Consider the following 21,940-nt stretch of genomic DNA (forward strand, 5'->3'; position numbering starts at 1 on the left):
CTAATTGCGGTCAAGCCATCAGGTCAGCAATTATTTAGTATAGGGAAAGGGAGAAAATCACTGTGGCATCACTAAAAGACTGCTTCTTGTGTTATTGACAAATACTCATTTTAATCTTAATGTTTCACACAAAGTAGGTTTGGATCAATTTGGTCCTCTTTTTTCCTGTTTATGAGCAGTCATGGCATTCAACAGTTTATCAACAGTTTATCACTGCTAGATTATTCATGTAACTGAAAGAAAACAGTTGTTTCATTCATTAGGGGACTGGATTCTCACTGTGATAACTTAATTTTTACCTCAACAGCAATAAATATAAGATCAGTGATAACTTCCATCCATTTGTGTGAACATGAACACATCTGAAACCCTCCTTTGTTGGTTTTAACTGACACACACTGCTCCCTATATGAAACTGGTGCAGTTGTCCCCACAGGAAAGGGCTTGCTCTATTTTTATAGTGATAGATAACAATGGCTCGCTAAATGCCATGTCACTTCTTTGAAAGCTTACATTCTTTTAAAGTTATTCCCATCCCTCCGCTGCAAAGCAGAGTTATTGGAAAAGGGATTTGTGGCCATTTTTGTAATCAGTTGCAGGTTGCTCTACAGACAGTCAGTTAGTGTTGTACAGTGCTCTCCCCTTTCATCTGACAAGCAGTTTACAACAATAGAATGAAAGGTTACCTGGAGCTCATAGGTGTTTGATGCTGCACTGCTGTAAAGGTCAGCTTCTAATTGTAAGGTGTTCTGGGAAGATGCCGTCATTGCCCACAGATGCAGCAGCACTGAGCTTTGCCTAGCGCAAAAAAAGTAACACTGATCTTTAATGTGCATCTAATAAATGAAAAGGCAACGTTATTACGTTTAATTACAAAGACTTGTCAACAACTTGCACGTACTTCAGTACCACGGAGAGCTCCGTCGCTGTAACCTTCATCCACCAGGGGTCGCACTTCAGCCAGGTTTTATCTGCGGAACCTTAAAACAAGCGCCTCTCCAAAGGCGGGGAGGGGGGAGTGGTATCAGTGTGACACACTCGCCAAATGTCAACAATGTGAAAAGAAGGTAATGAAACAAATTATCGCTACTGCCTTTAATCACTGTGTGGATTGTATCACGCCTGCCTGACTGTGCTGTTATTCTGTTTTAACTGATTAATCGCGTTACGCCTGGTTTATTAGTCCGCTAAGCTAGCGACTGTTAGCTGCCTGCTCAATGTCAAGGTGGACTGTCACAGCTTCCTCAAATGTTAATGGTGTTTTAACTTACTTCGTTAACTTCATTAGGTTACAGACTATGAGCGCACATAGGTTATTCAGCCTTAAACATATCATTAGAAACTTAGATTTAAAAAAAGGGCATATTTTGCCTTGCCAGCAGATGTGAATTGTAGAGTATTCGCAGAAAAACACTGTAGCGTTGGAGTGAGAGTGTGAGATCCTGCTTGCATAGCTTTATTTGGAGTTGATATTGTAGAAATGCGTGCAAGTGTACTAACTGTGAAAATGAATTTGCCAGATAACCTAGAACAGTCTGATTACTCTGTCAGAGTGAGGCAGGGTGCAAGTGTCCACATCCAAACTAAAAGCTTTCTGCAAAGAGGAAGTTGTGTTTCAAAAGCTTCCTTTTCTTTCAACATAGTAAGCTGGTAATTTGAACGCGCTTCCTGAAGAGGACTTCCTGTTCAGCATCTTACTGTTGTTGTTCATTCATACCCAAAATTACAATTACTAGTTAAATACATCAATTTATATGGTGCACGTTTAACTAAAGGTAACTAAACAAACTAAACAATCCCTGACATGATTTAATATAAGCGCAGTAAGGAGAGAACATTTAGAAGAATTGAACATGATTTAGTGAAATAGAGAAATTATTTTGTTTCGCCATTAATTTGCAATTAGACTCAGGTGACCCAGCATGGCAGAACGTAATCCTAGCAGGACAGGATTTAGGATAGGACACACCGGATGTGTGGATACTGGTTGTGGTGAAGATGAAGATGAAGGCTTGTCTGAGTGACTTGGGTGAGGTGACGATGGGGAGGAGGTAGGTCACGTGAATGAGAGAGAAGAATGAAAGGGAGAATGACAGAAGAGCAGTGAGATTTAAAAACATGTGGAGTGGAGGCTGATCGGCAGGCAAGAAGATGATTGGACCAGAGTAATGATGTCAGCATTGAGTTTCACAGGAGAAAGTGGAAGTGATGCAAAGAATAGAAGAGCAGCCGAGCACCTGGGAAAGCAGGCAGATGAGTGAGTACGGAGCTCATTGCGCAGGCTGTACTGTAGTTATAAAATATAAAGCTTATATTATTTTACAGAAAAAAATGTTTGTTTTTTAAACCATGGACACACTGTTTAAAAAACAGGCATTTGTATAGTAGATAGTGGAAAAAAAACACAGGTGGTGCCTCAACCTCCTGTGTTTGCATTTTGTATCCCCTACTGCCTCATTTGGCGTCCTCATTGGTGCCCTCCTGGGTACACACAGACCACAGAAGAGGAGAGGGAGAAGAGCAGATGAAGCTAAGACTTTTCTTGGAATGGAGGGTCTGGCTGATAAGTGACGTTGAGCATTTCTGGTTACCTGTGTTTAGCAAGTTTCCATGGAGGGGAATTTTTCTTCTATGTCCCTGCTTGGATACGCAGCGCCTGAGACCGTATTACCTCAGGAGGATTCATCCAGACTCTGCTGCTGTTTGGCCTTTTCTGGTTTGCACTTGCTTTTATCACTTAAGAAATGTTGTCCCACTTCGTCACTCTCTGAACTGGAGATTGTTATTTATGGATTTATTTGGATTACTATGATTCATTGTTCACTTGTACTCAAGTCACACTGTTGCTGAACAGCTTTTAGAGCTCTTCCTGGACAAGCACCAGCTCACATCAGTAAACATTTACACCCATTCATCCCCAGTGGGTCCCTGAGGTCATGTGATTAGGGCCTACTTGTTGTGCATCATACAAGGCTGAAAACTAAATGAGATGGAGATTTTGCTACAGTGGCCCCCTAGACAATGGAAATCTTTCCCTCTGACCTGATCTATGGACTCAGTGATCACCTTCAAGAAACAACTAAAATCTCATCTTTTTAGACTTGCTTTTTTATTTTTATGTATTTTTTGAAATCCTCTGGTCTTTGTCTCAAAAGATGATACAGATAATACATTTTACTGACTTACTAAAAGTAAAAAATCCACACTCTGCTTCACATCTTCCAAAGCCGTCCTGTGGACAGCTGCTGGAGACTTTGGCCACCGGGCCTTATGTTTGAAATCTCTGGGCTAAGGAAATTTGTGATTCTAAATTAGCTGTAGGTGTGAATGTGAGCGTAGCCCTGAAACAAACTGGCAGCCTGCCCAGGCTCCAACCCAACCCTGAATTGGGTAGCAAAAAACAAAAAACGGATTTTAGTGTTATCACTGATGGTGCGTTTTTGTGTAGGCACAGATAGTAGAGTAGTGCATACCTTTGTGGCATCAGGCAAGCCCAAAATCCAGAAGGATTACTTTTTGCTTCTATGCTGCCAACAACTGTGGCCAGAGGCATTTTGTTGTCTTTGTACATTCATCCCACTCATGTAAGCGCTTCAAAATTTTGCTCAAACACTCAATCAAGGATAGAGTCATTACTCTTTTCATTGTCAGAGGTTGAGTTCAGTATGACCTCATAAAAGCATTTTTTGACCTTTACTTAAGAATTAATTTCCTAATTAGGAGCAATTTCACACAGATGCCTATTAGAATAAAATCCCAAGCTAATAACATTTTAGATCTAAATGTTGAGATAAAGCTAACTACTCACTTAACTTTGGTCAAGAAAGTTGTTAATTTAAAGTGAAACAAATGTTGGCTGGATTCCTGGCAGAGTGAGTGGTGAGTTGGCTGAGCAGTGGCTGGTGTTAATTTCCCTTTGGGCTCTTTACACACACAAACATGGACAGTATAACAAAACTGCACTGTAGCTGTTTACTTCTTCCTGTGCCCAGCCTCAGGAAAACACTGCATCCTTTATTCTTTTCAGTGTTTCTAAGTGGATTTGGTGTCCCAATGAGAAATTGTTAGAAGATCGGAACCTGAGTGTTTTATTTTATTTGTTTTTTTTCTTCTCTGGGGTTAGACTGTGCTCATCTGTGTGTGGTGTTAATCTCTTTTTATATTACATGCAGAGGTTTCCAGAAGAGGACTGTTTGTCATTGCTGTCTTCCTTAAGTCTCATCATCTTCTGTCCCATCAGGTGACTCTGGCTAATGCTCTGTTTTACTTTCCTCTAAGGTTCTTTGACTGCGGTGTGAGAGGTTAAACCAAGATGGCCGCCCGCCGTGTCCCATTAGTCTTGTTAGCCTGCGGCTCGTTTAATCCAATCACCAACCAGCACATGAGGCTGTTCGAGCTGGCCAGAGACCACATGCACAGCACAGGTCAGATACAGACAACGCTACGTCCCCTTATCATTTGTGTATCGCTGTATCGGTTGACTTTAAAGAAAACCAGTGTCTGCGCAGCCTCTGTATCTCCTCCATAAAGCCCACTGATTAATAGACTTTGTAGTAACAATTAATCAAGCAATGAGTAATAGTTTTCCAGGCTCTCTGAAGGACTTTCAAAGCTTTTCTTTGGACACTGACTGCTTTTTCACTCACTCAGTCCAGTCCCTGTACCTGCCCAATTTCAGAGGAATGTTTTTTGTTTGTAAAACCTCTTCATCCAAGAGCCACCCACTCAAGCACAAAAAGGCACCTAACTGAAGGGAAGAGTCTACACATAATAGACAGCGTAGCAAGGAACCAATTTTAAAATTTATCTTTAGGTACGTACGTAATAGCCTGTTGATCATTTATTCTCATTTTCTTAACTGATTCTACAAAAAATGCCAAATGTAACTGTTAGACAGACATAAAATATTATGTTTGCAACAAGATGGTTCCCAAAGAGCAAGTAGCTGTAAAGTTGGCATATGATGTGTATGGTGGCCTTAAAAAATATGAGGAAACTGAACAAGTGGATGCCAGACCCAGACATGTCAGGCCTAAAAACTACAGCAGATGAACAGTATCTGAAAATCGTGTCCTTAAGGAATAGGTATAGCAGGACCTGAGAGATGCACCTGACCCTTCAGTTATCCATCTACTGTTCATGATGAAGCCCCACCAGAAATGGTCTCAGTGGAAGGGTGACTGTCAAAAAGTAAAAATTGATGGAATTATGAACACCATCTGGATAGCGTCTAATTGGCGACCGCTTCGTTTCTTTTTCCCAAAAAACACTGGCAAATCAGTAAAAGCATACCTGCATAGAGAAACACATTGGAACACTATGAGTCATGGATTGGCCTCCCCAGAGCCTGGACCTCAACATTACTGAAGCAGTGTGGGATCATCTTGACAGAAAACAGAGCAAAAGTCAGTCAGAATCCAAAGAATAGCTTATAGTTCTTCAGGAAAGCTGGAGAACTATTCCTGAAGACTGCTTAAAGAAATTACAAAGAAACCTGCCTAAGAGAGTTCAGACTGTGTTGAAGAATAAAAGTGTTCATACCAAACATTGCCTTTGAAGCTAATTAGACTTGTACGAACTGTTTGTGCCTTATATGCTGCATTTCCATGTATATTCTATGTATTTCAATGAATCCCTGAAACTATTTCCTAGCAAAATATAAAGGAATGAGGGGTGGCTCAAGACTTTTGCACGGTACTATATATGTGATGTATTACAACCCAACTATGCCACTTTTCAGAGCTCTTTAGACTAGCTCATTGTTTATCACTTGTGGCCTTTAAATCTACTGTTTGATTGAGTGTCGCCGTGTCATTTGTCTTGTTCCTTGCCGCGGTGGCAAACAATCCCTGATAAAACTCCCTACGACCTTTCTAGCGCTAAAGAGCAGACATGCAAACTTTAAGACTAGCTGCAGAAGAGAGAGCTGAATACCTGAATACCTATGTCAGGTTGCCATAAACACAACTCCAAACGAATGCTAATGTTTTTCTGTGTCTGCCGCAAGCCAAATTAGGCTTTTTTTTTCAGCAGGCAGTGGAGGTCTTTTGCCACCTAGTGGCCAAAAAAAAATCAATTGTTGCATCTTTTAAGACCCCAGTATGAAGAATCCCATACAATCATACAAACAACTAATATATGGCCATCTCCGTGATTTGGAGGCTCTTGTGTGGAAAACGCTTAGTCACCCTAAGCTTTATGTTCTGATCTGCTCTGCCACACAATCCCAGCTTCAGCAGACACAGCCTCCTTATATAAATTCAGGACATTTACATCGTAAAGCTGCTCTGAGCACAGCGCAGCATTTCAACGTGCAGGAACATTAATGCTCTTACAGTTTTCCCTTCGACCCCCTTACCTATAAGGCATCAGCTGACTAGCTTGAGGTTGACATTCAGAAATCACAGTAGATGTTTTTCCTCCTGTGTCTGATTGTTTCCAACTTTGTCAGCTAAACACACTTTTTTCTAAAGCCTTATAATAAAATTGATGACACAGTGTGATTTGAGACACCTTGTCATGATCACCCACCTTTCTCACTCCGTTATAAAGAGATTAATTGTCTTATTTGTCCTCAAATGTGAGATCTGATGAAACATTAATTGTATCAACGCCACTATCTCTGTTATACATGACAACTGCATTTCTTTTTCGCTGTCATGACCCAGTTAAACTCTGTTAATCTTCTCTCCCCTCAGGCCAGTACCAAGTGGTGGGTGGCATTGTGTCCCCAGTGAGTGACAGCTATGGAAAGCAAGGCCTAGTACTGGCTAAGCATCGTGTTGCTATGGCAGAGCTGGCGCTTCAGAGCTCCAACTGGGTCACAGTTGATGAATGGGAGAGCCAGCAGCCAGACTGGACGGAGACAGTGGTCACTATGAGGTATAAACCATCTTTACTGCTGGAGATTAGTCTTGAAATAAAATTAAAAAAAATCTTGCAATATTGTGCAAGAAAGTGAATGGTTGAAACAATTTTTGCTTTCTCTTTCCTGTCACCCTTTATGCACACACCTCACAGACAATTACATGCACTATCACTCAGGATACTGTGTGTACAGTCAGTAAGTCCCTGGCCCTGGTAATTCGATAGTTAATCCAAAACATTGAACTGATTGAAACATTGTGTTGTGTATTTCCAGTCAAAAAATATATCTCCTGTCATAATAACTGCTTCCTATAGCTAGAGAGTCTCATATCATGTCATATGTATGATGTTTTAATTTGCAAGAAGATAAGATCATCCTAGTCTTAACAGCAGAGTTTGTAGGGATCCACTGTCCTTTGCTGCCCCTCTGTGAGCGCTTTATCATGCAAGCTTGTGCTGTTTATGTAAGAGTGCCACCAGGTTTCCTGCCTAATTTATGGTTTTAGTCTCTTGGGGGCTACTAGGCTAGACTGGACCCATATCTGGTCTGTTTTTTTTTTCATGGGGTGAAATTAGGACCACGGGCTGTTAAATTCATTGGCCGACTGGGAACGGTTTAGTGGCAAAAGGCTGCCTGAGCGATGAATATGTTTGAAGAGAGGTGCTGCACTGAGCAAAAGGATAGGAAAGAGGCCCCACTGAGTATTTGCTCGCTCACTAACACATAAGTTAACTGAACAGAATTTTCATATTTATTTGACCCAAGAGAACCATCCATCCATCCATCCATCCATCCGTTCTTTTCTGCTTACCCAATTTAGGATGGGGGGGGGGTGGTGGCGTTAGCCTATCCTACCTGTCATAGGGCAACGGATAAGGTACAACCTAGACCGGTCACCAGTCCATTGCAGGGCTAACACAGAAAAGGACAACAATTCACACTGAAATTCATACCTGTAGCCAATTTCAAACCAACTGTTAACCTAACCCCATGCCTGTCTTTGGTATATATAGATATACCTACATACATATGTATACATGTCCTGTTGGATCACCCAGTTGTGTCCAAATTTAAATTGTCTAGCTGTTGATTTGAGCTGACGTCGCCAAATTTGAAGGTAGTCCTCCATCTCCAATATTCCATCCACTTTATGCAGTGTATCAGTACCATTGGAAGCAAAACAGTGCAGAGCATAATGTTACCATTACCATGCTTGACTGCTTTTACAGTATTCTTAGGTTTCAAAAGCTTCACCTTTATTACTCCAAACAATACCTCTTGTGATTGTGGCCAAATAATTCAATCTTTGTCTTTGTCTAACAATAAAAGTTTTCTTTCCTGGAGTAAAACTCTCTAAAACACTCCAGCAAACATTCCAGCAACTTCTTGAGCAGGATTGAGGCTGGGTGGTTCCTGATCATCCAAACCAGTTTCATCTCATCTGATGGTGACAGTCCGGGTCTTTTCCCAGACCTTGGCAAAGTGGTGTTCCATCTGAATAACTTGTACTTAGGTGCAGTTGTTTGAACTGATGCTCTTGAATCTACATTCATGTAGAAATGACTCCTAGAGAGCTTCTCAACTTGTGTAAATCTACAAATCTCTTTCATCAATCTTCACTGAATTCATTGGAATTTCCAATTGTTCTGAGGATTGGTTATTCAAATTAGTGGTCAAATAAATCCCATTATGCAACAAGAAACTACCAGTTTTAGTCCATCGTGATCACCAACGAGAAGTTAATAGGCCTTGTCAAGTCAATAGACACTGCAGAACCTTTATTAAAACCTCTAATAAGTGGTTTTAGAGTGTATGCATATATTTGAGCCTGTGTGTATAATTTTGACTCTTTGTAGACTAGAGAAAATTCAAACTTGTGGACCCAGTTCTTGTGTTTTTTAAAGTCATTAAAGATGTATGCTGTACAATCGTTCCACCCTGGTAAAAGAACAGTTCAGAGGAATCATTAAAAGCTCCAAATTACCATGATATTCGTGCCCACGATGAGTGGATGGTAACTTCTGACCACAACTGACACATATACGCACACGCCCAGTTGTCTCATTTTTGCTCTAAGCCATGTTTGCTGATCAAGCCATGAAGTGGACTGTTGTTATGAGTCTGTGAGCAGGCCACGTCACACATTATTCAACACATGCACACACTTTTACATACAGAACAACTTTAAGAAGCTTTGAATACAGTGAAGGTTTTCATTCATCTCTTTTAAAGGCTTTTCTATAAGTCGTAGCTATTTTTCCTTTTTTAATCACTTCATTAAAGCTTTATTGACGTGTTTAGTCTGAATAGTGGATTACCTCAGCACATGCATGAACGTTAATGCACAAAGCAGGAATGACGCACTGCACATGAATAAAACAACAACAACAAAAACTGAAAGTAAATGAGGACAAAGAGGAAATGGTTGTATTCAGAAACACAAATGAAAGAAAACTGCATGTATTACCACATAACTGTTTAAAAAACAGTCTCAGTATCTTTTCTTTTTTTTCCTTTGGTTGTCAGGTATCATTACGGGCGTATTCTGAAGGAGTATGAGCGGAGCGTGGGAATGCACAACAACTCGAGTAAGAGTCTCTTATTGTTAAAAACTTTGGATCAGCTTACAAACCCTTTGACCACAGAGTGTTTCGGGATTTTTATACAGTGCTGACAGGTGTTTATATGATGTTTGTATTGTCACAAAACATGCATATTTTAAAGACAGCACCAGAAAATGAAATCTTGTCCCTTTATGGCTCCTCTACAGTGAAAATAGCATGGCATGGCCTCCTTAGGACTAGGAGAAAAAGCTGTTTTTATGGTCCAACATGGCGGCATGTTTGCTGTCTGCTCCATGGACCACCCATATCAAATATGTGGTACGACTCTTGCTTGTGCTGTTGTTGGTCAGTCAACCAGCTGCAGAGAAGAGCAGGTGCACAGTCGAGGTCTTGGAGGACTGCACAGGAGTGCATCTCAGATCTCTTCCCCCCTCTTTCCGACTGGAATCTTGTACATACCAACCAACATAACTTGTTCCCCATAGGTTGAGCACGCAACATCTTCAACCTCTGGTAGACTACTTTCAGTTCCAATACATTTGCATGGGTCACCTGATGGGAGGCAGCCTGTCCTCCAGACAGTGCGGTCCCATTTGCACTAACTGTTGTCACTCTCAGACAGACTGTCAAGCATTTGCATATAATTACCACGTAATTTAGTCTGCACCAATGAGGGGACTCGACTCGGCTGGTTGCCAGATGGTTGTATTGTGGTTATTTTACCTATATAAAAGCTTGCTGAGCGCTTATGTCATTTTGCAGTTAAATTGCCATCGGGCAGCAACTGGGTGTTAAGTCTTTGTATGTGAGAAGGCTACTATTGCTCCTTCATTCAAGACTTTTCTAAATGAATTTGTATTCAACTGGATGTTTTTGTGTATGAAGATTGGCGATTTTTGGCAATTTATCACAGTTAAGTGCCCATCCAGTTACAAACGGATAGCAGTCTTATTGCTGTTTTATTGCCATCTTGACTGATCAAAGTCGCTTTGAAAGATGGCAATAGACTCTGAGTAGTTGCAGACCTGGTCCTCGTCTTCGGGGCAACCGAGATCACAAGTTCATTGCGCACAACTGCAATAAATCTGGTCATGCTGCATTCTCTGACTACTGTTTTCGCTGGTGTTACTGTAGTATTAATGATCCGTAGACTCTTCCACCGTCAGCTCAAAGTGAAACTTGTAGTATCTTTGAAGAGTGAAACATTAATCTCAGCCCTCTGCATCAGCTGGGCTTTGTGTTCTTCTGTTAAATGTTGAAATTTTTATTGTCAGTCTGTTAGCATGCTAACATTGCTACTAGAAATGGTGAGGATTCATTTTGAAATTGGGTTGATATTTAACCAGCCCTGCGATAGATAGATAGATAGATAGATAGATAGATCAATCGATCTTATAAATGAAAGCTAGCCAATTAGAATTCTTAGCCCATTTTCATGGGTTAACTTTGATTTATAACTGCATTTACAGGGATGCCTTTTGGGGTTTACAGCTTTTGCATGCCACGTTATATAAAGATGACACATTTTGTGAGAAACAAAAAATAAAATGAACACAGAAACTCATGAAATCTAATAGAAAAAAAACAAAGCCGACAGAGCTTGCAATTGTGTGCAGAGCCTGACTATTTTGCAGTAGAAAGTCTTAGCTCGCCTGCTGCTTCAGTCTCCTTTTTATTGCAGTTTATCTGGGTTATGCAAACCTTCTAAGTTTTTAATGTGAAAGCTGAATTCCTAGAATAATTAGTCTTGTTATAATTTTCTTTAGCCTCGAGCGTCATGAATATCTAAGTTGTGTAATTTGTAGAACAAGTCCGTTTTAGTCATGTTGTGCATTTTATTTGCCCTGTCCAGGCGCAAAATGTTCACTTTCCTTTTCTTTGATATTCACATCACTGGTGCCTTCAATTTTTAAATTTTGCTTCCTATTAGTGTGTGGACTCTTTGAGGAGACAGTTCAGTCAAGTATTTTTTTTTTCTTTTTTAAGCTTGGTTGTGGACGAGGCAGTTGGCAAGAACCCACTGAACTCTGTCCCTGTATTCAAAAAGAGGAGCACATGAGGATTGTGTCACTCTTTGCTGTTGTGATTGCTCAGAAAGAGGACTGGCATATCCAGCTGCAGGAAAACATATTAATCTGAAGTAAACCAATAGTGCTGGAAGGTGATTAAAATTGTGTAGATGGATATAAAAACAATGAATTGGGAGGGGTTGAAATAGACCCTTGCATATTTTAAGCCATCTCTGCAGGGAAATTAAACTGTGTTATATTTGTCACACCGTGTTTTATCATCATTTTGTTTTATCATAAAAACTGGTTAGAAAGTGTGTAAATAGTCATCTTCTCTGTTTTATTCTGTCACCCCACTCAGATCCGTCTCCCCAGCTGAAGCTTCTGTGTGGGGCAGACTTCCTAGACACCTTCAAGATCCCCGGCTTGTGGCGGGACGACCACGTCGAGGAGCTGGTCGGGCATTTTGGCCTCGTCTGCGTCAGTCGAGGGGAGCTGCAGCCCGAGCGGGCCGTGCACGAGTCGGACCTGCTGTCCTACCACAGGCACAACATTTTCCACGTGAGGGAGTGGGTGAAGAACGAGACGAGCGCCACGGAGGTCCGCCGAGCGCTGAGACGGGGTCTGAGTGTGAAGTACTTGCTTCCAGACTCTGTGATAGAATATATACACCGGCACAACCTTTACACAGAAGACAGCGAGATGAGAAATAAGAGCGCGGTGCTTAGGCCGCTCGTTAAGCAGGCACAAGAGCCGGTAAAGAGTCTAGACGACTGATGGAGCCCTCGAAAGGTGAATTCACTCACAGATGAGGGCTTGTCTTCAGGGAATGGAAGCTCTGTTGGCCTTAGTGTGTTTTCCAGGCATCACTTTTTTTTGTTTTTTAGTAAGAAGCATCCAAACACAGACATGGTGTTTTCAGAAGTGATGCCAATACTGAGCCACATCTTCATGCTACATTTTTTTCCTAGTGATTTTTCACCATTCAGTGTTTTTACACATTGGACTTGATGACAGTTCTATTAATTCAAATAAAATATTTTTTGTATTCCCGCCTGACTATTTTTTTTTCTTTGCTTTTGTCGGCCCAAGTCCCAAAAACACACACGAGACAAAAAAAGGCTGTAAAATGACTGCTGGGGGTTTTATTTATTTAAAACATTTTAAAAGACTTTTATATTGAAGTCTTATTTCCCATCTATGTGCCAGATGTTTATGTAGTTCACAAACATTTGTTGACATAGAGACAAATACACTCACTTTAACAAAGAAAGTCAAGACAATGAAAAATTATTATTTTTTAAACGCAAGTTCAGACACAAAAGAAAAGAAATCATGAATAAAGTATGATACGCTTCACATATCACAAGTATACACTTTGGGCTGTTCAGCTGCTCATTAATGTAAATATCTTATTACCCGATTACACGACAGCTACATGATGCATTGAGGCATGTAGAATAAGACGAATAAGAACATCTTCATTGATGCCAGAGGGAAATTCATGTCTGCATTGGCTCATCTGCTATTTGTATGACAATTGAAAAGCCTGATGGCTGTGGGTGCGAATGACTTTCTCTATCTCTCTATTTTACAATGAAGGGAGAGGAATCTTTTTTTCCATAAAGATGTTGTAAAGTGGGTGATCAGAGTTGTTGAGGATGGCTTCTAAGATCTTTAGTGTTCATCTTTCCAACCATCTCAAGTGGCTCCAATTACAGAGACAGCTCTTCTCACCAGTTTGTCCAGTCTCCTTGCATCCTGATGCTGGCTCCCCAGTAGAAATTGAACAGCAGAAGATTGGGAAAATGTTGCCTGGATTTCTGCTGTGACATTCAAACAGTAGAATCAGAGTTTGGCATAAATAACATGAAAGCATCCATCCGTCCTTTCTTGTATGAACAGTTCAGGCTGGTGGTGGTGGTGTAATTGTGCCAGCGATATTTTCTTGGCACACTTTAGGCCCCTCAGTACCGACTGAGCATCATTTAAATGCAACAGCCTACCTGAATATTGCTGCTGCCCATGTCCATCCCTTTATGACCACAGTACACCTATTTTCTACTGGCTGCTTCCAGCAGGGTAACCCACCATGTCACAAAGCTCAAATAATTTCAGACTGGTTTCTTGAACATGAAAATGAGTTCACTGTGCTCAAACAACCTCCACAGTCACCAGATCTCGATCCAATAGAGCACCGTTGAGATGTGGTGGAACTGAAGATTGACATTATGCATGTGCAGCCAGCAAAGCTGTGCGATGCTTTCATGTCAATATGAAACAAAGTCTCTGAGGTGTCCAGCACCTTGTTTAATCTGTGCCATGAAGAATTAAGGCAGCTCTGAAGGCAAAAAGGAGGTCCAGAGCTGTACTAGTAAGCTAATAAATACTTAATAAAGTGGCCAGTGAGTGTACATCTTAGTTGCTAGGCTTCCAGGTAGTAGACTTGAATCTGCATCTTTTCTCTTTTTCTTTGATTCGTATTTCTTATGTGAGTGTCACTGTGGGTGTTTCTACCCAGCAGCTGCCTCTCCTAACAACAGCGATTCATTCTTGGCTCTATTCATTTTCACCATTGTCATCCACACACTGTGTCTGTGAGGCCCGCGTTTCTTCCACCAAAGGATTTAAAGTAATCCTGACAGTTGCTCGGTTACGGGAGGTGTTTTCTCACTGAGACCAATGGCTGAAAGCGCTGCTATTCCATTGATACTAAATAGTGGCGATTATGATGATGGTGTGTGTCTTTGCCTGCCTTTCAGTCAGCAAAGGATTTAGGCGGTGTGTTGGCTGCAGCGCGCTGCCCAAAAGAGAGATTATCAAATTAATTGAGTTATTTAGGCGAGACAGAAGATGTGACAGGCATATTGTGCCACAGTTAATTGTTTGAGTTGGATCATTTTAAGCTCAGGTGATTCTGCTTTTGTGCTGTGAATATTATCCTCTTAGCATGCTGCATTCAGCCATTTTCACTTGCTCTCTGAGTGATTTCTTTTGTACTCATTTAGTCTGACTGTCGATGGCTCCGATATTTAATTTAGAAAAAAGAAAAAACTGATTTAAACATCATTGAAGCAGGCCTCACCTTATACAAAAGAATCAGCTTTCAGGCCAAATCTGACACACGTGGCTTCATAAATAAACAGGCCTGTGTCAATTAATAGAGGAGGCGTATTGATCCTAAACACGTAAGCATTCTCCAACATAAAGCACACAAGTGTTTACATTATGTAGATCACGCATACTGCTGGTTCCCAGCACAGTAAAAGCGTGGTGAGGATTGAGAGATTACGTGGTGTTGGCATTGGGAGGGAAGTGGGAGGTGCCAGCAACATTTTCCATTTAAAAAAAAAAGAAGTGAAACCCAGCAGGGTAATCGGATTAAAATGAGTTTGGTTAAAATTGGGGCTTTTGAGAGTGTTTTCTGCACTCCATCCCCAGCAGATGTCCACAGCAGACCTCCTCATTCTCTGGAAGTGAAGAAACCAGCAGAGTAACAGCCAACATGGTCCCTAATCTGACCGGATATTGGAAAATGATTTCCAATGATAACTTCGAGGAGTATCTGAAAGCTCTGGGTGAGTTTATTAGTTCGGCAGGGAGTCAAGCCCAGAGAAGGAAGGCACAGATCACAAATGTACAGCTCGAAAAAGCAATGATGAAATTATAAACCTGATCTTTACAAAATCCGAGGCAGTTCTTTGTGTGTCCATATATGCATAAAACCTCACTGCTTCTTTGTTTTCAATTCATTTTTTGTCACCTTGCTCATGGGCCAGATGTAAACATTGCCATCAGGAAAATTGCCACCTTGCTGAAGCCTGACAAGGACATCGTTCACGAGGGCGACCACATAATCATCAAGACTCTTAGTACCTTCAAAAACTACAACATGGATTTCTACGTCGGCCAAGAGTTTGAGGAGGATCTGTCTGGAGTGGACGACAGGAAATGCATGGTGAGATTTTTTCCTTTTTGTGCTTAAATGCATCTGTAGTTAGGAACCTGCTGAGACTTTAGCTAAACATCACAGATGAACCACACTGCTGCCAGGTGTTGGGATCTTTGGCATTGACACACAGGAGTGCAGATTCTGTGGGCGTGTAAACTACTTCCACCCTTCAGCATAATGAGCAAATGGTGTTGCAAGAACTGGTTGTTTTATACAATAGCAGGAAAAAAAATCTACCCACTCATAAAACTTTCCTCAAACTTTTTACATACTCTTATAAATTGTTGTAATAAGGAACAATGTCAAATGCTGCATGGAAAGAACTGGTCGAGGATAGAACTCATATTTAATCAGATTATGTCACTGACTGCTGAATAGGATCACAGATTATTTGTGCTCCCCATCGAAAGCCCTTTTTTTGTATGCTTACAGGCTGATTTTAGTTAAGCTTTAAGCTGTTTGGAGTGCCGCTGAGAGGGAAATTCACATGTTCGTGTGTAAAGATCTATCTGAATAATTATGGGAAATGGTGGGAACTGGGTCATTTATTCAGCTTATTGTATTCTGCATACTAAAATCAATATGTTCTGTTTTAAGAGTAGTAAGAGATCCTTCCCTGATGCGTCATGCTTTTTCACTCTGTCTCTCTCTGTCTTGTGATGTCTTGCAGACCACCATCACCTGGGAGGGGGACAGGCTGGTGTGTGTGCAGAAGGGAGAGATCGAAGGGAGAGGCTGGACCCACTGGGTGGAGGGAGATGAGCTTCATCTGGTAAGAAAACATCAGTCCCTGCCATGAATATTAATGCATTCAATTTAGACACTTTAATCCAAATCCAGAATGCCTCTCAGCGCTGTATGTGAAGAGCATTGATTTTTATGTGGGACTCTAGTATGAATTAACTACCAGCTCAAGATGCAGTAACATTACAGTCTGTATGGAGGATTTCTGACAGTTACACAACCGACTCACAGCCAAATAATTATTTCCACTTAATTAAATAGCTCTGCTCACATATTTGATTCCCAAGTGTTCCCTCCAGATGCAAACTGCATGATTAAAAATTAAAAAAAAAAAAAAATGTGTGCATACTGTGAAATTAAAAGCCATCCAAATTCTTCTACTCCTGTAGTTGGCACCTCTGTCAGTCATTACGAGCAGAGCCTTCGAGTTAGCCAACAAATGCATCATAAATGCTTTTATAAATTCTGTTAAAGCGCATTTGCATCTGAAAATACATTAACGCAATAAGTAGCCCATTAGCGTTTTCATTAGCACAGCATTATCAGATTTTCCTGTGTATGATTACTGCCATCAAAGCTAAGCAAAAAATAATCTGCCAAGTTATTTGGTTTAAGTGATGCTAGCAGATGTTTTCAATCAGCTTCCCTGAAATTAGTTACAGTATTAGTGGAGAGTTCCCCAGAGCCGGTTTGAGTGTAGAGCAACAGAGACCTCTGGTGGCTGACACATGAACTGCAGCTGAAAATGTGTATTAATTCAGTGTAAAGAGGGGCGACTTTTTTCAGGTCATTTGAAGGATTCAGTGTTCTTTTCTGGGTCAATAAGATTCAGCCATGTCTTCGGGAAAATAAATCATCTGCGATCAATAAAATAAAACAACATCAGTGATCTCTGTGTTACAAGGTTGAACCAACAATCTTGTCATGATTAAAGAGACCGCTCTGTTCTTCTCGTTTATATCTTGTAATAATCCACAGTGCTGCCATATTTCATGTTTACGTGCTTATCTTGGCAGAACTAGATAGGTCTTTTTAAAACGAAACAAACTACAGGTTATTACTTTTCTTTTACTTTTAAAGCTTGAACATCTTTTTTCCTTGTTTTTTTTTTTCTTTTCTTTTAATTTTTAATTTTTTTAGGGGGGCGTGTAGTAGTGCAAGGTTAGCAGTGATGCCTCATGGTCCTGGGTTTGAATCCACAGGCCTGCAGGAACCTTTCTGTGTGGAGTTTTTTCACATTCTCCCTGTACCTGCATGGGTTCTTATCTGCGTCATCCCACAGTCTGGAGACATGCATGTAATTTTAACTGGTGATTCTAAATTGGCCACAGGGTTCAATGTGACCTTGAATGCCAGTGTTTGTGATAGCTCTGTTTTTAGCCCTTCCCCCCTTACTAACTGCAAGTTGGTAATTTTTTTGTATCACCTTTTATGATTAAAGTAAAGAAACACCACTTACTTCTGGTTAATAATGACACTAATCCTTGTCCATCTACTGCTTAGAGGTTCTCATTGGTCAGCATTACTTTCTGAATCTCCCACATGCCTGAATAAACATATCAAACATGTATTTTTCTCTCCAGGAGCTGAGAGCTGCAGGAGTTGTTTCCAAGCAGGTCTTCAAGAAGACTTAAAGCAGCTTTCATTGAACAGTCTGGCGCCCTCACCAAAAACTGGCTCAGAGAGACACATCAGGAACAACCCCTTCCTCTAACATACAGTCCGACTTTCCTTTTATCCCTCCGGCCTGTCCGTGTGTCCATGTTACTGTAGTGAATTCACCAAACACACGTTTCTGTTCCATCATGCTGTTGCCTTACTTTGCCAAAGGAATTTCTTTGTCGCACAAATGGGCAAGTTGACATATAACACCACAAAATCCAGTACTGTGTATTTGTTTCAAGGTGGGTGCTTTGATTAGCAGGTTTAGATGTGCTGGACGCATGCATAAGTGCCATAGCTGTAGCTGATCTGATGGGTGAGCCAGCTGGGAATGTTGTGGATGCAGTGAAGAGAAATGTAATGACTTAGTTTTCTAAATGATTACAGCTCAAGGACGATGGTAAGAGCAGAACTTGGCTGAGATTCTTAGTCTCCAGAATAAAAATGTTGCATGTATCCGTCCCAGTTCCTTTAAGACTGTGAAAGTCGAATCAATCAATAAATAAAGCCGTTCTAAACCATCCAGTGTATCAGAAGCTCTTTTGAGATGAAAATACCTCTTTTCCCATGCGAGAGAAATCTTTTTGCTTCCTCTTGCGAATGAACCAAACAGCTCAGGTCACATTTTGCTTTGAATCACTTAATCTGTCACCTCGCTTTGTGCCATGTCATTACCAATTGGGCATAATCTATACATGCTGTGCAACTCACTTGCTCATTCTTCGCTGCTGCTTCTGATCGCGCTGCTCTTTTGACTCCTTCCTGCTGCTTCTTGTGCATTCACACACAGGCACCTCACCAGCGTATACCTGCAAGCTCTGTTGAGTTATCATTCCTCAGAGGAGCTGTTATTGATTTCTGTACTCTTGCTTTGGGTGGTTAAAAAAAAGGTTCTTTCATGAAGGAGTGAGGCGTCGACACAAAACCAGAGAAGCGTGTTTATTCTCAATAAATTTGTGGGTCATCTGCTGAAGGTGGGCTCTTCTTAAATCTGAGTTTCAGTTATATGTGCTTCAATGTGATTATACTGTAGCATAAAACCTTCTGGAGGGATCTCTGAAAAAAACAAAAAGGTTGGGTTGAACTTTATTAACCTTCAAACCTGTTCAAAGTTCAAATGCTTTGGTTGAGTTTGCCATTGAAACAGACCAAACAGTGTTAGCAATGGTTACAGAATAGCCTCTCCTGGCTACGCATTGTATGCTGACCTGTGCTGCAAGTGTGCATGTGCATCGAGAGCGATGGTGATGGTACACTTTAACGTGGATGCCCACAGATGTGCCTGTGGTAACCGCCGTCAGTGACCGCAGAAAGCATGTCCTCCCCCTCAAAAATAACTGCCCCTGCCAATCCTCTTTAATCTATAAACTCACTTATCAATAGCACTGTGCCCTCATGCCCCCCACTCATATAAAAGCAAGAGGAAACCCTGCCTCTTCCCCACTCCCTACACTCTTCAGTCCACACATGTCAGCTTCACCAGCTGCAGCCATGCCAGCAGACTTCAGTGGAAAATGGATACTGGAATCCAGTGAGAAATTTGAGGATTACTTGAAAGTACTGAGTAAGAAAACTTACATCCTGTTATGTTCAATTTTGGACTAAAATGTCTTAGTTATATGATTAAAGAAAGATTAAAAGATTTTAATACTTTTAATCTTTTTCTTAACAGAACAACCGTCTAATTTAGAGATACTTACTACAGATTCTTGCTGAGTAAAATTGATTGTGATTATTCAGTGCTGTGAAGAAGTATTTGCCCCTTTCCTGATTTCTTAGATTGTTGCCTAGTTGTCACACTTAGATGTTTCAGATCATCAATGAATATTTAATATTAGACAAAGGTTACATGAGTAAATATGAAATCCAGTTTTTAAAGAATGATCTTATCTATTAAGGGAAAAAGTTATCCAAACATATCCGTCTCTCTGTGAAAAATCAATTGCCCCTTAAGTCGAATTAATGGTTGTGCCACGCTTGGCAGCAAGTACAGAATTAATGCAATAACTGGCAAAGACTTTTCACATCCCTGTGGAGGAATTTTAGCCCGCTCTTCTTTCCAGAATTGTTTAAATTTAGTTACCCTGGAGGATTTTCAAGCATGAATGGCCTGTTTGAGACATTCAGAGGTGGTTCAGGACACAAACTAATGGTCAGATATTCTGGAGTTTCTGGTAGAGAGCAGAATTCGTGGTTTTATTAGTTAAAACCATGGTTTTTATCAGCGTCCAAGTCCTGAAGCAGCAAAGCAGCCACCGACCATCACACTACCACCACCATGTTTAACTGTTGGTTTGTTGTACTTTCAATAAAATGCTGTGTCAGTTTTATTCCATATGTAACGAGACTAAAACCTTCCAAAAGAAATTTAATTTAACATAGGAACAGCTTTGATCCTTATCCTCTTTCTACATCATTCAGAAACAGCATTTTGCATTTATTCAGGTTTTCTTTGTCTGTGTCTATGATCTGAAACAAGTGTGATAAATATGGAAAAAATAAGAAATCAGGAAGAGGGCAAATACTTTTTCACATCACCGCAACACCGCAACATATAAAATCACAGCTAGCTATATTACTAATATGTAACTAAGGAGTTACCACAGTTCATCTGCACTTCATCATCTGTTCCTCTTCAGATACAGCCTGAACAATCTTCTGTAATCTGCTCCTAGATATTGACTTTGCTACAAGGAAAATTGCCATCTCCCTATCTCAGACCAAAGTGGTTTTCCAAGATGGGGACAAGTTTGACTTCAAAACACTGAGCACCTTTAGGAATTATGAGCTGGCCTTCACTGTAGGGGTGGAGTTTGACGAGTACACCAAGGGACTAGACAACAGAAATGTCAAGGTAAGATAACCACTGGAGTCCAGATGTGATGAGTCAGTCCTTGCCCATGTGCGTCCAGGGTACCTGAAACAACAGGTTCTTAAAAAATGAATCCATCTTTCATATATGTGTAATTAGTATTCAATCCTGTATATTTCAGACTGATTTATAAGCTTATCAGCGTCAAGTTTCCTTTAATACTCTGCACTAGCTGATGCTTTAATGTTTTTAAAAATGAGCAAATAGGCCTATGATAAGTCAGTGCTAAAAAACTAGCATAAAAGCAAGGATACGCTGGTTAGTGTTCATTAGCCTTCGGGTTATAAACCCGAGCATGTGAGCAGCAGTGATATAAGCTTATCTGAACATGAAATTCCTTATCACAATGTTCAGTCAAAATTACATTACGCCAGCTAAAAACTGGCTTAACTGTTTAACTGTTGTCTTCAGAGTCTGGTGAAGTGGGATGGAGACAAGCTTGTGTGCACTCAGAAAGGCGAGAAGGCCAACCGTGGCTGGAAGCACTGGACTGAAGGAGACAAACTCTACCTGGTGGGCTGACAGTGCTTCTGATGTTTAGATTTTATTTTTTTGAAAGATTTGAGACTGAGCTTGTGCTGAATGATAATAAAGAAATGTCTCCCATTAGTGGGAAGTGTTGCATTATCAGAATGTGACTGTTAAGTATAAAATGGCCAGCTATAACATTGTTCAGTGTTCTTTTGATCCCTCTGCTGAATAACATTAACAGATTTCTCTTCCTCCACAGGAGCTGACATGTGAAGGTGTAGTTTGTCGTCAGGTGTTCAAGAGAAAAGAATAATAAAGTCAATGCTTCTTAATGAACGTGACATGTTTTGTTAAATATATGAGCAGAATGAATCAATGCATAAAGGTGCTTTGAGAACAATATTGTATTTATATTGAACTTTTTTCTACTATTTTCCAACCAGTGCATCTAACAACAGACAATGATGTGATAGTAACGGAGAAAAAATTACATATTTTTCATTTTTATTATAAAACGGACATAAGACTGAACTGACAACAAGGTTAGGACAATTTTCATGTTGCTTTCGAAACAAATAATTGACAACAAATTACTCATCTTAAAATATGACATTGAAAAGGCGCCCTGTTTATCTTATAGGCTAATCATGGATGTTGGTGAAGTTATATTTGTATAGCAACTGATATAATAGAATAAAAATAGACATAGGATATAGTCTATCCACACAGCATAGAATGACACCGTGGCAGCCTGACGACTGACTGCAGCAAAGCTCACGGATGTTGTCACGTCAGCAC

General features: G+C 40.5%; 2 protein-coding genes across 2 annotated transcripts; both read left to right on the forward strand.

Moving 5' to 3' along the window:
• Window positions 1–959: 959 nt before the first annotated feature.
• LOC116316240 lies at window positions 960–21,542 on the forward strand. Its single transcript, XM_039602413.1, has 12 exons — window positions 960–1,067; window positions 4,279–4,424; window positions 6,699–6,882; window positions 9,395–9,456; window positions 11,803–12,217; window positions 14,883–15,019; window positions 15,221–15,399; window positions 16,064–16,165; window positions 19,183–19,363; window positions 20,475–20,653; window positions 21,083–21,184; window positions 21,402–21,542. Exons 2-12 carry the CDS (start codon window positions 4,313–4,315, stop codon window positions 21,453–21,455), a joined length of 1,707 nt encoding a protein of 568 aa, XP_039458347.1. The 5' UTR covers window positions 960–1,067; window positions 4,279–4,312; the 3' UTR covers window positions 21,456–21,542.
• On the forward strand, window positions 14,334–18,314 carry rbp1.1 (retinol binding protein 1, cellular, tandem duplicate 1). Its single transcript, XM_031734895.2, has 5 exons — window positions 14,334–14,352; window positions 14,886–15,019; window positions 15,221–15,399; window positions 16,064–16,165; window positions 17,721–18,314. Exons 2-5 carry the CDS (start codon window positions 14,947–14,949, stop codon window positions 17,769–17,771), a joined length of 405 nt encoding a protein of 134 aa, XP_031590755.1. The 5' UTR covers window positions 14,334–14,352; window positions 14,886–14,946; the 3' UTR covers window positions 17,772–18,314.
• Window positions 21,543–21,940: the final 398 nt, after the last annotated feature.

The sequence above is a fragment of the Oreochromis aureus genome, linkage group 18, assembly GCF_013358895.1.
Source record: "Oreochromis aureus strain Israel breed Guangdong linkage group 18, ZZ_aureus, whole genome shotgun sequence".
Lineage (NCBI taxonomy): Eukaryota > Metazoa > Chordata > Actinopteri > Cichliformes > Cichlidae > Oreochromis > Oreochromis aureus.

Coding starts and splice junctions, on each gene's coding strand:
- rbp1.1 (XM_031734895.2), top strand. CDS start 14,947: ATGGTCCCTAATCTGACCGGATATTGGAAAATGATTTCCAATGATAAC. Junction 15,020..15,220: donor GGAGTATCTGAAAGCTCTGG/GTGAGTTTATTA, acceptor CTCATGGGCCAG/ATGTAAACATTGCCATCAGG. Junction 16,166..17,720: donor AGGGAGATGAGCTTCATCTG/GTAAGAAAACAT, acceptor TTTTCTCTCCAG/GAGCTGAGAGCTGCAGGAGT.
- LOC116316240 (XM_039602413.1), top strand. CDS start 4,313: ATGGCCGCCCGCCGTGTCCCATTAGTCTTGTTAGCCTGCGGCTCGTTT. Junction 16,166..19,182: donor AGGGAGATGAGCTTCATCTG/GTAAGAAAACAT, acceptor ACTTATCAATAG/CACTGTGCCCTCATGCCCCC. Junction 20,654..21,082: donor TAGACAACAGAAATGTCAAG/GTAAGATAACCA, acceptor TGTTGTCTTCAG/AGTCTGGTGAAGTGGGATGG.